The following is a 14881-nucleotide window of genomic DNA, read 5'->3' as shown; positions in this document are numbered from 1 at the left end:
TACAAGAATTATGAGACAATAGAGAAGCTGTCTTTGACAGAAGAGTGGAATTAAGGAACTGAAATGCAGAAGTTTTACTGTTGTAAAATGAAGTCACAAGAGTAAATAACTTCATCCAAGGGTGCAACAAAAAAAAATATGAGAAGGCCTGTCACAAGTTCCTTTGGAGAAGACCCTTTGGAGTAGAGTTTTTCAGATTATTCTGGGCAAGCACATTACTAAACAGACAATCAGTGAGTTGACCAGATTCTTCATTCTTTCTGAAATAATTTTTATTGTCATTTAACTTGTGCTTCAAAAACCTTTCATACAGAATTATACTTCAGTGTAACCTTCACATTGACATTCTTTCAGTCTGGATGAGCTGACACAGTAGGTTACCTACTGCAGAAAAATAAGCATATTGAAATCTGTATCTACATAATATTAAGCTGAAATTTCTTCACCTTCTTTGCAGTCTTTCTCAGTTAGCATGCCTCCAGCACCTGCTGGAATCCTCATTCCCTGGTGTTGCATATAAAAAGTACTAAGTAGACTTACTGCGCTAGTACCAAGTAGTAAGATGGACAGAAAGTTCCAGAACTTGTGTATTAAATGCACAGATGGTGTAAAATACTAATAGAAAAATTAAAATAAAACAGATAAACTATTTCATTAAAAATTAAATTTAACTTGAGTTTGGTACCTTGTATGTTGTCTCTCTCAGTTTGAAACCACAGTCAGTATGGTATGTTGGTGCAGAATAAGATTTTTAACATATAAAAACCAGACAGTAAGTCAGTGAAAAGTGCTGAACTTAGAACAAATTTCATAAGCATCTGGCAGATCTCCAACAATCACCTTGTTTAATTTGGCTTGCTATTTTAAAATTAGTTTACTGCTCTGAAACAATGTTCTTCTTAAACCAAAATCCTACTGAGAATTCATTTCTTTCTTACTCATTTTTACCCCATAATATATTTTTTACCCCGCTAACATTCCTCCAGATCTGCTTGAAGTTTTGGTGAATTGGATGACCTCACCTTGAAAGGAAAGTTGATTGTGGGGAGTGGCACTGAAAACCAGGAAAAAAGCTCTCCAACCAATTTTCTTGATTAGAAGGCTGACATTATAAACAGTGCTGGGTGCATAGGGATTGCTCCTCAAAGCATGCATCTGCAGCAGACTAACAGACATGGATATATTCATGCAACTAATATATATTAGTCACATTTTTATTGCATATTCATTACATTTCCTGAAGAAATGCATATATGCTAATTATTTTGGTGGACTTATTTGGCTATGGTTTCAGATCATCTAGTGAATCTTTTCTCCTTGAGAATATCTCAAATATGTGGCCAGGTCATAATGTACTTCTCTTATCATTCTTTGCTCTAACACACGATCCTTGTTCTCAAAACTGAGACATCTCCTAGTACATATTAATCAATGATACAGGTAAATAAGGAAGCAATAGCTGGCATAAGACTGTTAGTCACAGATGTAAAGATCAAACACTGTTTACTAAAGTTAAAAGGATTTTCCAACATCTTCCCCCACTGCTGCATAGACTCCTTTCTTAAAAAATATAACTTGTTTGGTAACAGGAGGGTGGTGGAGACAAGGAGGAATGAATCCCATCTGTAGCACAGACCTCTGGGGAGAACATGTTGATATCAAGTGGCACCATTACAGCTGTTTCAGCAGTCAGGTTTAGCCTGTGGCTGTGCTCACCTGTGGCTGTCATGGCTGATGCACCCAGCTGGAAACTGCATCCTCTTCTCACCTAACCCTACAAGGCAAATGTCTCTGTTGATAAACTTTTCAGAGTATCTGTGGTTTGATTCCTCACCTCTGCAATGAGACTTCGTAGTATAACTCTGCCCTGCTGTGTTTTCCTAGAATTTATTCAGTAATGTTTTTAAAGTTGTTTGGGAGCTATAGATAGAATAGAGGGTGCTATAGACTTACACAAATGTTTTTCCTTTTACATGCATTCATTTGTAAATTGGTGCTGAATGGAATGAAACTGCAGTAAGTTTCTGTTTAAAACCGAATGAAAACTATTTCTCCTTCAAGGCATTTAGGCACCTGAGCTTACAAACCATAGATCAGGATTTGGGTAGTTCAATTTTCACACCTGCCTTGGCATTGGGGATTTTGGAGCCCCTGGGAATTTATGGCCAAAGCTCCCTTACTGGGAATTTGTGACCAGGTTTGCAGCCATTCCAGCTCCCCTTCAGTTCCCCGGATGAGAAGTGGAAACCCTGGCTGCTCAGTCATTGGCAATTGAGGAAAAGGCTCAGTTTTAGTACTTATATTCAGTTGGCAATCCTTTGAAATTATTATGCTTCCACAGCAATTTTTATCATGATGAACTGGATTTTCCATGAGTGCAGCTTCCCACCAGCAAATTTTCAATCAGCTTTGCATTGGCACGGTACCCTGTGAAGATTTTAAAAAAGCATTTTAAATTCAGTGGTTTCGTTTTCTGCCTGAGGAACTGACTAGTGTTCAGGATGAGTGTTATCGTACAGTTTTAATTAAAATTCTTTAAATTACACTTATCACAAGAGAGACTGTCATATTTTAAAACTAATTTTCTTGATTTTAGCATTAGTAGGAGAATGTGATAAATATTATTAGAAAATATCCTTGTTTTTAAAGTTTTCACCTAGGCTTTAAGTTAGATGTTTTTTCTTGTGTTTTTGTAAGCTTTCTTCAGGTTCTTTGAGAAAGTCAGATTGTCTCCTGCTATCAGCCTCATTCATTGGTTTCATTGATGATGTCACTTTATAAGAGTGGAGGATTGACTCCATATGTTTATCTTAGGAGAGTTTAGAATTTATAAAGGTTTTTCTCTGCACTGTAGCCCTCCAAATGGGCAAATTTGTAGCAATGCTGCAGGCACAGTGTGCTTCCACTGATCAAAAATAGATGCCTGCATTGTAGAGATGTATACATGCTCTTTAGCCATCTCAAGTCTTCTTTACAGAAAGGAAGAGAAATGAGCATTTCCTGCATGCGATTCATCTCATTGAAGGAAACATTTGACAAGAGTTGCTTTTACTGTACCCCAGAAGTGATTCTGATTTTTAACAAACTGAGACATAGCTGATGTGAGACCCCCATCTTAACACTTCAGACTTTGTTTTTAATGGAGCATTTTGATTTTGCTGGAGGCTGGGTTTTCCTCTTTGTCTGTCACATATGGCTGTTGCAGGGTACCAGTTATGCTTCTATGCTGAATCGGAGAACCTGGAGAAATTTTACAATCATCACTGAATTTGCCCTTATCATCCTTCCCTGCCCTGTTTAGTTGAGTGGGTGAGTTTGACAAATTTGTCCACTGCTCCAGAAATACTGCTAGCCATGGCAGTATTCCCTAGAGTTGGCTTAGAATCTTGCACTGTTGAATTTAAGTGCTATTCAGAAAAGGAGCAACTTGTGCTTCAGCTAACACATCCCACTAGCTGCAGTGTGCCATTACCCAGCTGGGTGGCTGAATTGTACCTTCTTTACCAGCCCGGTGCCATATAACCTTCTGGAGAGAGGGTCAGTCCTTAAGTCAGTACAAAGAATAGCTTAGTTTGCTCTTCTGTGCTGAGGATGCACCCTGCTTCACAATTTCACTGAAGAAGACAAGATCCACTTTATTCCACCTTTTGCTCCCATATTCACAAATCAGCACTGAGCCCTTTAAAGCCATGTTATCCCTCCATGAGTGTATTTCCTGACCATTTGCGGTGATTAGGTGCTTGGGTAATGCTGGACCATTATTTTTAAGCCCTGACAAAAATTAAAATAAACAAAAGAAAGCTGAGGTTTACCCTCATTTGTCATGATCTAGAAATGTCAAATAAACATGTTGTCCCTCTGCAGGTCTCAGTCAGTTGTGGATCCTGGGGTGCTGAAACGCATGGATAAGAATGAGGAAGAAAACATGCAGCCTTTGCTTTCACTTGACTAATAGTTTTTGAGCATTGGACATGAACTGAGGTGGAAGGCACTGCCTCTCAGCAACAAGCAAACCATTGGGAGTGTAACAGCTGGAATCCTATTTACTCATGTTAATGTAGCATAATGGCAGCAGGTTTTACTATTCTGCCTGAATTCTGGATGTCCTTGGGTGAAACAGAAGAGGAGAAAAAAAGAAAATGAAATGAAAAAAAAAGAGGAAACAATAATTTATTCTGTAAGTGCCAACTTGTTTGTAAATACAATATAATCCTCAAATTTGACTTTGTAAGTTATGGCAAACAAGTGCTATGGAAATGAGTGACTATTAAATATGTCAGTGAAGTGCACCATAAAAAAAGAGAGGAAAACATGTGTTCTCTCTTACATACACACACACACAGAGAAATACATACTGGACAAAGAAAAATATCAAAGCCAATTAAATGTTGTCCTTCTAATAGGAAGCCAATGAGCACATTGACTACTGGTTTTTTTTCTGCAATGCTTGTGTAACTGTGCAAAGATAAAGAAGGAATATAAGAACTTGGGAGATTCTGTTGAATGTTTCCTAACTCTAGGAATTGGTTTCCCAAATAATGTTGTGACTTAGGATTGTGATACAGCAAAAACCATGTAACATTATGAAAAAGATAACTGATGAACTGGAACCAACTCTTTGACAGCTTTGTTGTTTAGCTGTATGGATCTCTGAGGTTTCTTCCTTAACTTTTCATTTACGCAAGTAACCTGGTTTGTTACTGTAATCTGGGTGTTGTAATATGGGACACATTGGAGTTACTTCTCTTACATTTTGGGTGCATGTCAACAATTTTTCCAGAACTCTGTTCTGCCTTGGAATGAGACATTAGTCCTCTAAATACAGTGTAATAACCAGTATCTGAAAGTAAAGCCTGGCAGCAGAGGTTAAAAGTTAATCACTGAATCCTGTGTACTGGGAAACTGGATACATATATATATTTTTACCAATCTCTGACAAGCATACAAGGTGACATTGTTAGATAAGTATATTTCATTGAAGGTTTATACAAGAAATCATACCTATTCAATGTACTTAGATATATTATAGATTGTATATTGAGACAATGTCATTATTAATATAGTAAAACTTTCCATAGAACAACAGCATCCCACTCCAAGCAAGGATTAATATGAATAAGTTGTAGTCAAACATCTCAGCCTATGTGTTTAGGACACCTTTGTTTTTGTTGTAGTGTAACTGTATATATTGAACATGTGCCATAATAGAGAAATATATTTTACCTCAAAAGGGCAACAGGTTTCACTAGGGATTGGGTGAATCAGCTGAAATGCATGGACTGTGTCATCTTTGTGTGCTGGTTAATGTGTATGCAGCCCATGGTAAGCTGAGGCAAGAATGTAGTTTCTTATTAGGACTTTACAGTCAGAGTGGGAAGACACACAGGGTGCCCAGCAAGACATCTGAATAGTTAGAGGTATTAAAAGAGCATGTTCAGTCAGTGCAAGGATTAGTTAAGGAAACACTGACAGTGGAGGTGGTAGCTCACAGCAACCCTGCCTCCTAAGCACCGGAGTTTAAAGAATTTCTTCCATTACTTCAGTGATCACCGAAGTTTCAAAGTCACTGGTTGTAGGTCACCTCTCCTTGCCCAGGATGATTAAAGCTGTAAGATTTAGTAGGCTGAGATAAGAACAGAGAGTGAAATCTTGACAGGGTGTCATCTAGAGTTTAGCTGTAACTCCTGTGGTGGCAGCTTTGCATTTCTCAGGGCTGAGACAGCCCTGACTCTTCCAGCATCACCCTTGATTAGCCCAGACAACACCCAGATAAAGCTTTTCTACTTTGCAGTTCGTTAGCAACGCTGATAAATAGTGTATGCCCTAACATGCCATCACATTGCAGGAACTTGTCTGAACAAGTCATTGCCTTTCTGCTCTCCTAATTCTATTTTCATGGTACGTGTTATGAAATGCAAAGAGAAAAGATATGGAGCCTGAACGTCTTATCAGTCTGTCCTACAAGTTGTCAGTAGTAGAAAGTGTTGTAATACTACTTCTATGGTTTGAGAGACTTGAAAAAATGATCAATCCTTATATACTATTTTGTTCAGTCCTGTTTTTCTCATTCCTTGTAACATCATGCTGGATAAGTGAGATGTGTATCCAGGATTTGCAAAAGTGCCATATTTGAATGTATGTTGTATATGTCCACACTTCTGGTTAGTAGAATAGCATATTGTCATTGATCTGATTTTTAAATCCTTATCAGATAAAACTATAGCATCAGTAGAAGTTTTATCCTTTTAAGGGCTTCAGGATTTAGTCAGTATTCCACATGTATGCAAACTGTGACTCAGTGGTGATCAATATCTCCATGAATCCTTTTAGAAACATGGGCTAGACTTTGGTGTGAGACAGCAGAATGCTGGTTTCAGAGTATAGCAGCTGTTTGGTCAGAAATTGCAAATCTGCTCCACTGTATGGAGCTTAAAATTTGTTTTGAATCTTGTAAATTTGTTTTCTTTGCAAATGCTTTATTTATGCACTTAAATGTAATTTATGTAATATTTTCTCATGCCTGATTTCAACTTCAAGTTAATGAGTATTATTAGATTCTTTCCAGAAAGTACAAGTAGGATATATTATAATTTTGTGTAACTGGGACCTCATCTTTCACCAAGAACAAAATTCCTTTTTCAGTGAGGTTCTCTCTGTTAAAGAGTTGGGCTACAGGTCTTCTTGGCCGCAGCTTTTGTTTCACTGAAGCAAATTCCGACAGTGGTAATTGCAGTTGTGACTTTGGATAAGATTATGAAAATGGGTAAGAAAAATAAATATACTTTACCCGTTCTCAGTATTCTTTGAAGGCATTTCTCTTTTACACATCAGGGTACATAAAGGGTTCCACCTTTCTTGTAGAAAATCTTTATAGGTAGGTCAATTTTTATTAGATTAAATTTGGACGGAAAACTTTTTCCAATCTTTGTTATCATAGAAATTGCTGTCTAATTTTTATAGCAGAATTGAAGTGCTAAAATTAGAATTCAAATGCTTGGGAGTATTCCTCTTAATTTCTTACCTTTGTTGTGTATTGGGTAGAATAAAACCTTTTTGTAATTATGCATGCTGATACGCATATAAAAAAATATCCTGCAATATGAGGAACTTAGTGGAAAAACTGGATACAGTTGTCCAAGTAACTATGCCAAAAAAAAAAAAAGGAAGGGAGAAAAAAAAGTGTAAAAATTGATAGTTTTGGGCCTTTGATAAGATCTAAAAGTATCGCCTTACATGATGTCTTTTCCAAGAAACAAATGTTAAAAAATATATGGAAAAGTTGTGGAAACTTCCATGCCCAAAGCTTTCCTCTCGTAAAGCGATGTCAATAGTCTCTTGGCTTTATAGAGACAGGTAATCAAACCCACTAAGCTCCAACAACTACACAGACTCCCAATAGCTATTCATTGTAAAATAGTTTGAGATGTCTTTACAGAAATGTAAATTTACTGTACAGCGTATTTAAAAATATGTTTTGCACTCTACAAACATGCTATGCCTAGTCACAAAAGATATTTGTAGAGATATATGTAAATTGAACACAGAATGAAAGAAAATAGGCATAAAAGGGACCTCAAGAGGTCATTGATCTGTGGAGGAGTAGATTCACTTTAATGTCACTCTCAAAGAATTTTAGCTCAGTACCTTGCATGGAATGCTCTTTGTATTATTTAATCACAGTCACAGCAAAGCCTAAGCATATTACCTGACAAAATTGTAACCTGACAGTATTCACACCTTTTATTATTTTCCTGTTCTGTTTTGGAAATTAAAGTTTGTCAAACATCATAAGAACTACCATTTAGAATTACTTGGAAAACACTTTGCAATAAGCTTTGATCATATCCCTCTTATTATATTGTTTCTGTTATTATTGATGTATGTATTTGTCAAGTTTTTTGATATAGTTGTGTTTGAAAGAGGATGCAAGAGAGGAAAAAAATCAGTCAGGCTTCAGGATTTTGTTTAGAATATTAAAATGTGATTTTGGGGGGATGTTGGTATTGGTTTTGATAATTTTTAATTGCCTATGGAGAAAGTTCTGCTGAGCTATCAACAGCATTGGGTACCAGGACAAATTTGGAAGATAAATATAATTGTGAAAGACAAGAGCAAAGGACTCAAAGGAACTGTACTGAAAGAACAATCAAATGACTGGCTGTATCAGGTCCTTCTAAAGGAAGGTATTTTGCAAATAGCTTACGAGCATGGTGCTGAGAATAGTACTTTTGTCCACAAACTTCAAAGCACACTAAGAAATTGAGAAAATAATAGTTATTGCACTTTCTCAGGTAGCAAAACAGAAACACAGCAAGTTAGAGACATTTCTCAATGGAAGACATTCCCATTGTATTTCTGTATGGCAAAGATGACACTTTGATCACTCAGTCTGATTTTAACTGCAGGAGAGAAAATAATGTGTCCCTGTTTTGTGTAGGAATGTCTGGTTGTTGATTCATTCATGCCTAGTTCATTTAGAACGCTTTACCATGAGACCTTTGCAAACTGGGGATGATCTTCTTTCCTGTGGAGTTAAATCTGAATTAACATTTTGCCGTTCCTGCTGAGGAAATGACAAAAAGGGAGCATGTCCCCCAAATGAAATGCTTTTCTTCTCTTTTTAATTGTGTGGGGGGGAAGTAATTTAGTCTGAAGACTACCAAAAGGAAATCATGGCTCCCTGGTAAAGAATTCTGAACTTAACCAGGGATGAAACAGGATATTTGTTTCTCATTAACTATACAGGGAACATCAGCATTTTATTTAGAGGCATGCTCAAGTGACCACAAATGAAAGTACAAGCCAGGTAGGTAGGAATCCCACATCCTTTATTGCCTTGTAACTTTGAATGATCCAGTGTCAAGGGTCTGTATTTAGTAGATTGACTTGGACATTCCCTTCAGTCTGCATTTCAGCTTTCAGTTGTGTGGGAATTTTTTTCCTATCAGCTTTTGGGATCTTAATTTGTTTCCTTCATGTGGGTCTGTTTGGCACAAAATGGCATTGACCCCTGTTGGATTGCACAATTTGCAAAGTGATTTTGTTGTTAAGAAATAACAACTTGTGCAATGCTGGGCAGTGGTGAAGTTCAAACATGGGTCACAAGCTCCCAGTACTTTGTCACTCCTTCTCCAGTGTTTTGTGTGTGTGTAAACTGCTCTGATTGATGTATGTTAGCTCTTGCATGATGTAAATTTAAAAAGAGAGAAAACAGAGAAGTTTCTGCAATGAGTTCAAAATCTGAATTGGTGGTATCACTGTGGAATCCAAAAGGAGGGGGAACATTGCACACAGGCAAAATGAAGAGATCTCCAAGGAAAGATGCTGATAATTCCTTATGGTACACATGTTTTGTTAAAACATGGACAAAGTATTTTGTCTACAAGGGTCGGTGGTCAGCCAGAACTGTTCTTTCTGCATCAGTTAGCATCAGTGATTTACAGCGAATCTTCTCTATTGTAGGTGTGACAAAGCTTCCTTTTGGTGTTAGCAGAGAATTCACTTCCAGAGAATTGACATATCTGACAATTTGCAGCAGACAAATGGCAGGGGTTAATTAGGATTTGTATTTGATATGGAAATGCTGCTGTGATTCCTTAAAGAGGCTGTCACATCATCAACAACACACAGCAGTGCCTAAAGGCGGGCATCTGAAATCAGATCCCTTGGTTAGTAAAGATTTAAGGGGAGAAAAAAGCAAGGGAAGAGACAATAGAGGATGATAAAATACAATAATTTAAATAAAAAAACAGAAGCAAGCCAGCAGTGAAAAGGGAAAGATAGTGTGATAGAACTTGTATTAACACTTCCAAGAAATGAATCAGTAGGCTGTTGTGTGTCCACCCTCTACATTATAAGCAGAGTTTCCATTTCTGACATGGTCTACCTTGCATGGCCCTGATGGAGTTCCCTGAATCTTTAAAAAATGTTTGAGTTACTGTGTGAAATGGCAGATGCTATAGCTGAGCTTATGAACATGGTTTAATGAATCAGTGCACACCACCAAAGCCTCAGTTGGAGATGGGCCCCAGGAATATATGAAATGCTATATCCTGCTTGGCTGAAGAAATCGTGGAGGGAGAGAAGGAAAGGTAAGGCTGTAAGGAAAGGTGGCAGGCCTATGGAGAAAAAAACGTTGTGGAGTTGAGTGAACTGATTGACCATTTTAATGGTAAGGGAGGCTTTCACCTGCTCAGTAATATAAGAGAGGACTTACAAACCCCATGACACATCTGTCATCAGAAAGGAGCGATAACATATTTCTCTCCCACACAAGCCCAGTTTCGATATTTTTAAACCTGGTGCATATGGTAGAGTTGAACTGCCTCTGCTGCTGCTGATTCCACAGTGACTGCCAGGATATGGGTATCATGTAGCATGCAGGAGTTGGAAAGCTAGTGTTCACCAGCCTGTCTATAGGAACAGAAGGGAGGGATGTATTCTGCAAGCCCCTGCTGCAGAGAAAATGTTGTGGGAGAATTCAGCGCTTGCTTGAATTAAAGCCTGTCTTGCCTTGACATCGGTATCACCGCCTACTTTGTGTGGAAAGCTGTAAGTGGTGTGGGAATCTCCCCCACAAACCTCAGTGTCTCGTGCTAATTATGCAGCCCTCGAGCTATAGCTGGTGACCTGTGTCCTGTGTCTTTAAACAGTGCTGCTGGTGATGTTAATTGTAGCCATTAGTCACTCAAAGTGGAGATGATTTAAAGGAAACTGACAACTTTAAGCATTACACTTAATGCCTAAGAATACTAAATTGATGATTGTTACAAATAATGCCTAAGATTATGATAACTTAAAGAGTTTCAGGGTTTACTTCGGATTTAGTGTATAATCACTCTTCCTTAAATATGGTTTTCCCTGATGTTTATGTCCATCTTTGACGCATCAGTAGCAGAAGGAATTAAATAGTAGAAAATGTGATTCTAAAACTACAAATATATTCAGAGGGGCACATATAGAATACCTGACATTATTTAAAAAATTGTTTTGCAGTTAACTAGTGTTCAACTTGAGAATAATGGCTCTTCTCAATCATTTGATTCTCTAGCTCTTTCACCCTGTGGACTGTTGTGTGAAATGTGTTCTACAAAACATTTCTAGCTCTTCATCCCTCCTCCTACCCTCAACAACATCCTGTCTGCTGTATGTACTTTATTCTATGAATAACTGAAGAAAACTATAAAAAAACCCCCAACACATTTATAATCTGCAGACTAGATCTTGAGGACTAGTATTTTAAATATTTCCCTTGTACAAATCTCTGGTAACAGCATGAAATGGAAAATGAGAGCAAAGGCCAATTTCATCATAGAGGAATATAAAAAAGAGTCTGGCTAGGGATCTGCACAGGTGTAGATAGACAGTCCTCTGAGATAGCTCTTGTAAGATGTTAACCTTCCCCGGACTGTTGGTTGTCACTCTTCAGGTAGATACTACTGCCCCAAAATTTAAGCAATAGCAGATTATGGAAGTATGCCTGTCCCAATGAAGGCTGTGCACAAATCATGCTAACTCTGTTGATTCTACACTCATACAAGTGCAAAAGCACTCACACAGTCTATTAATACAACTCTGTTATGAGAATAATGATTAATGGATAGTCATGGCGACATTTAAAATTGCTAAATTGTCAATCTGTGCCTTAAGGCTCTTGTGATCTGTAGTACTTGCATAAAAGTAATGACTGAATAATTTTTTGGGGTTTGTTTGTTTGTGTTCCATGCAACAATCTACTCTGGAGCCTTATGGAAAATACTATAGCACCAAATCAAAATTCAAAATTAAATAACAGGAGTAGTTTGCAAACAGTGCTTGTATCCTCAGGATAAAATTCATTTGTTTGTTTCTCAGTTTAGTACTGTTAGGACTCAGGGGGTCAGATTTGTAAAGCCAGGACAAGTTTATTAATCATGTTCTTTCTCTGTAAAGTTTCAATAACTACTCTCATTTCACAAATTGTTGTCAGTTTGAATTTTATTCTTGGACCTAGTGAAATGGTTACTTTTGGTCTGTTGTGTTCCAACCTAAAATCTGAAGATAAAGCAACTTTGTGAAACATGTCACTCTTTATATTGTGTATTTAAATATCATCAGTTCTCTGTGATCAATAGGCTGCTTTGGAGAGTACTACTACTTTAAATCATCATTGGTTATTGAGGAAGAATGACATCCTGTTAAATAAAATATGACCAAATGAAAATTAAAATACATATATATTTTTGTGTTTGTACATGGGAGTGTTTGTGTGGCTTCCTTGTGCTAAAATATATATGGAAGACATTTTACTTCGATGAACTGCACTTGATTTTTATCAAGGCATTGAAAGAAAAATAGCTGAGTGGTATGTCAGCATGTAAGTCTAGTAACACTGAATAATGTCTCTTTGCACCCAACAGTAAGTTTTAGAGAGCTAACATATTTCACGTTTACAATACTGTTGTGAACTTTAACTTCTTGGAAGTGATCTCTCAAATGAAGATCATGCAGATATGCAACACAATAAAGGCTCATTTCCTCCTCAAAGATATTTCCTAATCGCCTACCTCTTAACTTCTTCTTTACTGTGTTCCTTAGTATCATCTCATGTTTATTGACTTTTCTTTTGATGCCACATAAGGGAGAAGTGATATTAACTCTGCACAGAGATGTCCCTTTCTTCAGGAAAACATTTTTTTTCTCGGGAGAGAATAACCAGGGTAGGACAGAACAGACTATGTGACATTGAAGGGGTGTCTGCAGAATGACTATATTTTGTTCTAGATTTTGTTTTTTTCATGGGAGGGAGAGACTCAGTAAATGATAGTCATGTGTTAATGTGCTTCTTTAATGTCCTTTTTGTAGTATGCCTCACTTTAGACACAAGGACACTTATTCACATCTTCTGTACATTTTCCATATCTTAACTTTAGTTTACACAGATTAAGCTGCAGTAGCTTCCTGTTTCACACATAATCTCAGTGGTATATGCAGATGCATTTCTAAGGCCAACACTGCAAGGTATAGTTTCCAAAGAAGAACAAATTTTCCAATCGACATGTTGAAAAAATATCAATGGTATCTTATCTAGTCCTTCATCTCCCAGGCGCTGTGTTGTTGTACACAGTATATAAGCAATTGCTGCACAAGGGTACATTTCATCATTACAGCTATAAAAAGATAGATGTCAATACAGCTCTCTGCTCCCTTTGAAATCCCTACAATATTTGAGTTATAACCACTATACATTTGTATGTTGCCAGGCTGCTTTTCCCTGAAAACAGTGTGATCCCAGTATGTACATGTGTGCGTGCCTGTGTATGTGTGTATGACTGCTTGTCTCACCCCACCTCCCATCTTGGACCCCTTTCACTAATGTCAGCTTTCTTCATGGAAAAGACAGAGGCCTCAAAGCTCGCATCTGTATTGACACGTGACAGCACCTTGTGACGTGCTCAGGTTGCCTGGCCCTGATATGGAAGCTGGCTGGAGCATCCTGCAGTTCACATGTGACTCCTGCACCCTCAGTTCCTACCAGATGAGACTAGGCTTTGGGCTGGAGGAATGGGGGAAAGAGTATCAGACCTGCCTTTGTTCTGAGGGAACCGGGAAGCAATAGGGACCTACACAAGGGCTATACAGACAGTTTATACATGTAGTACCATAAAAGTAAGTAGGTGGGCAGAGGAATGCTTTTTGCTCCCTGATGGTGAACAGAGCGAGCCCTTGCTGCCAGGCACTAGTGTTTCTGTACAGGCAGGAGTTCATACACAACTTCCAGCCAAAAGAATAATGTCACTGTAACTCCCATTGGTGTAGTGGCATGGTCAGGAGGATGTGCAGGAGTATGGGAGGCTTGTCTTTGGTGCAGCCTACAATAGCACTGTAATGGTGGAGGATACAGGAATGAATAGTGAAACTGGGAGCTGTGCTAATAATTTCAATAGTACCGACAGTGTTTACGTAAATCTCTTAAGTGTCTATGGAGCACAATATAAACATAGTAAGTTTTCACAAAGCTGAAAGCTCTGGGCCAGTAGCAAAAAAGTACTTTTTCTCATTGCCTGCCTGCATCTTGGCAGTGCTGGTTTCATTCTCATGAGTAGTGGGAGGAAATAGCCCTTGGCCTTCTAGACATGTACAAATGGTTGACTAGTCAAAAGCCCTTGCAGTACCTGAACCCTGACCAACAGCATCTGTTCCCCTCTGGATAGATTACCAGGCTGTCAAGAAATCTTCCCATCATCCATCAGTTAACTGTTGAAAACCGTGGAGATTAGCAATTAAGAAAGTACCTATGTAGAAAAAATATGTCACAGTGGTCAAAATGGAGATATTTTTTTTACACGATCATTCGCTTCTATTCAGATGTATAACTTCCCAACTTTTGTCTTTTGTGAAAAATTTAACAGAATCACAGAACCACAGAATATGCTGAGTTGGAAGGGACCCACAAGGATTATCAAGTCCAACTCTTAGCCCTGCACAGGACCATGCCCAAGAGTCACACCATGTGCCAGAGAGTATCATCCAAATGCTTCTTGAACTCTGTCAGGCGTGGTGCTGCTCCCCAGGGAGCCTGTTCCAGTGCCCAACCACCTTCTGGGTGAAGAACCTTTTTCTAATATCCAACCTAAACCTCCCCTGACACCTTGCCTCTTATCAAATTCACAGAAAAAAATATTAATGAAAAAATATTAATGAAATATCATTGTTTAAATTTTATTTCCAGTAGTGGTAATGCTAAAGAAAACAGTTAATCATATTATTTGATAGTGTTATTTTTCATTTCAATATCTGGAAATACATACTTTTTTTTTTTAACAGACATGTAATTTCTTCCTCATGAGCAATGAGTAGAGAATCAGACTGATCTTAACCGTATCCCATTCCTGGAACCACC

The 14881-nt window shown here is 37.9% G+C and overlaps 1 protein-coding gene across 1 annotated transcript in view; it reads left to right on the top strand.

Annotated features, from left to right (window-relative positions):
- CLVS2 (clavesin 2) overlaps positions 1–12232 on the top strand; it is a 60280-nt gene extending 48048 nt beyond the window's left edge. Inside the window, exon 5 of the mRNA XM_027692043.1 lies at positions 3865–12232. Within this exon, the coding sequence (XP_027547844.1) occupies positions 3865–3952 (88 nt within the window). The 3' untranslated portion in view covers positions 3953–12232. The remainder of the gene's footprint in view (positions 1–3864) is intronic.
- The last annotated feature ends 2649 nt before the right edge of the window (positions 12233–14881 follow it).

This window comes from Neopelma chrysocephalum, unplaced genomic scaffold (genome assembly GCF_003984885.1).
Source record: "Neopelma chrysocephalum unplaced genomic scaffold, ASM398488v2 Primary Assembly neopelma1_23, whole genome shotgun sequence".
Classification (NCBI taxonomy): Eukaryota; Metazoa; Chordata; class Aves; order Passeriformes; family Pipridae; genus Neopelma; species Neopelma chrysocephalum.
The sequence above is the reverse complement of the archived record's forward strand: the minus strand, read 5'-3'. Positions and strand labels throughout refer to the sequence as shown.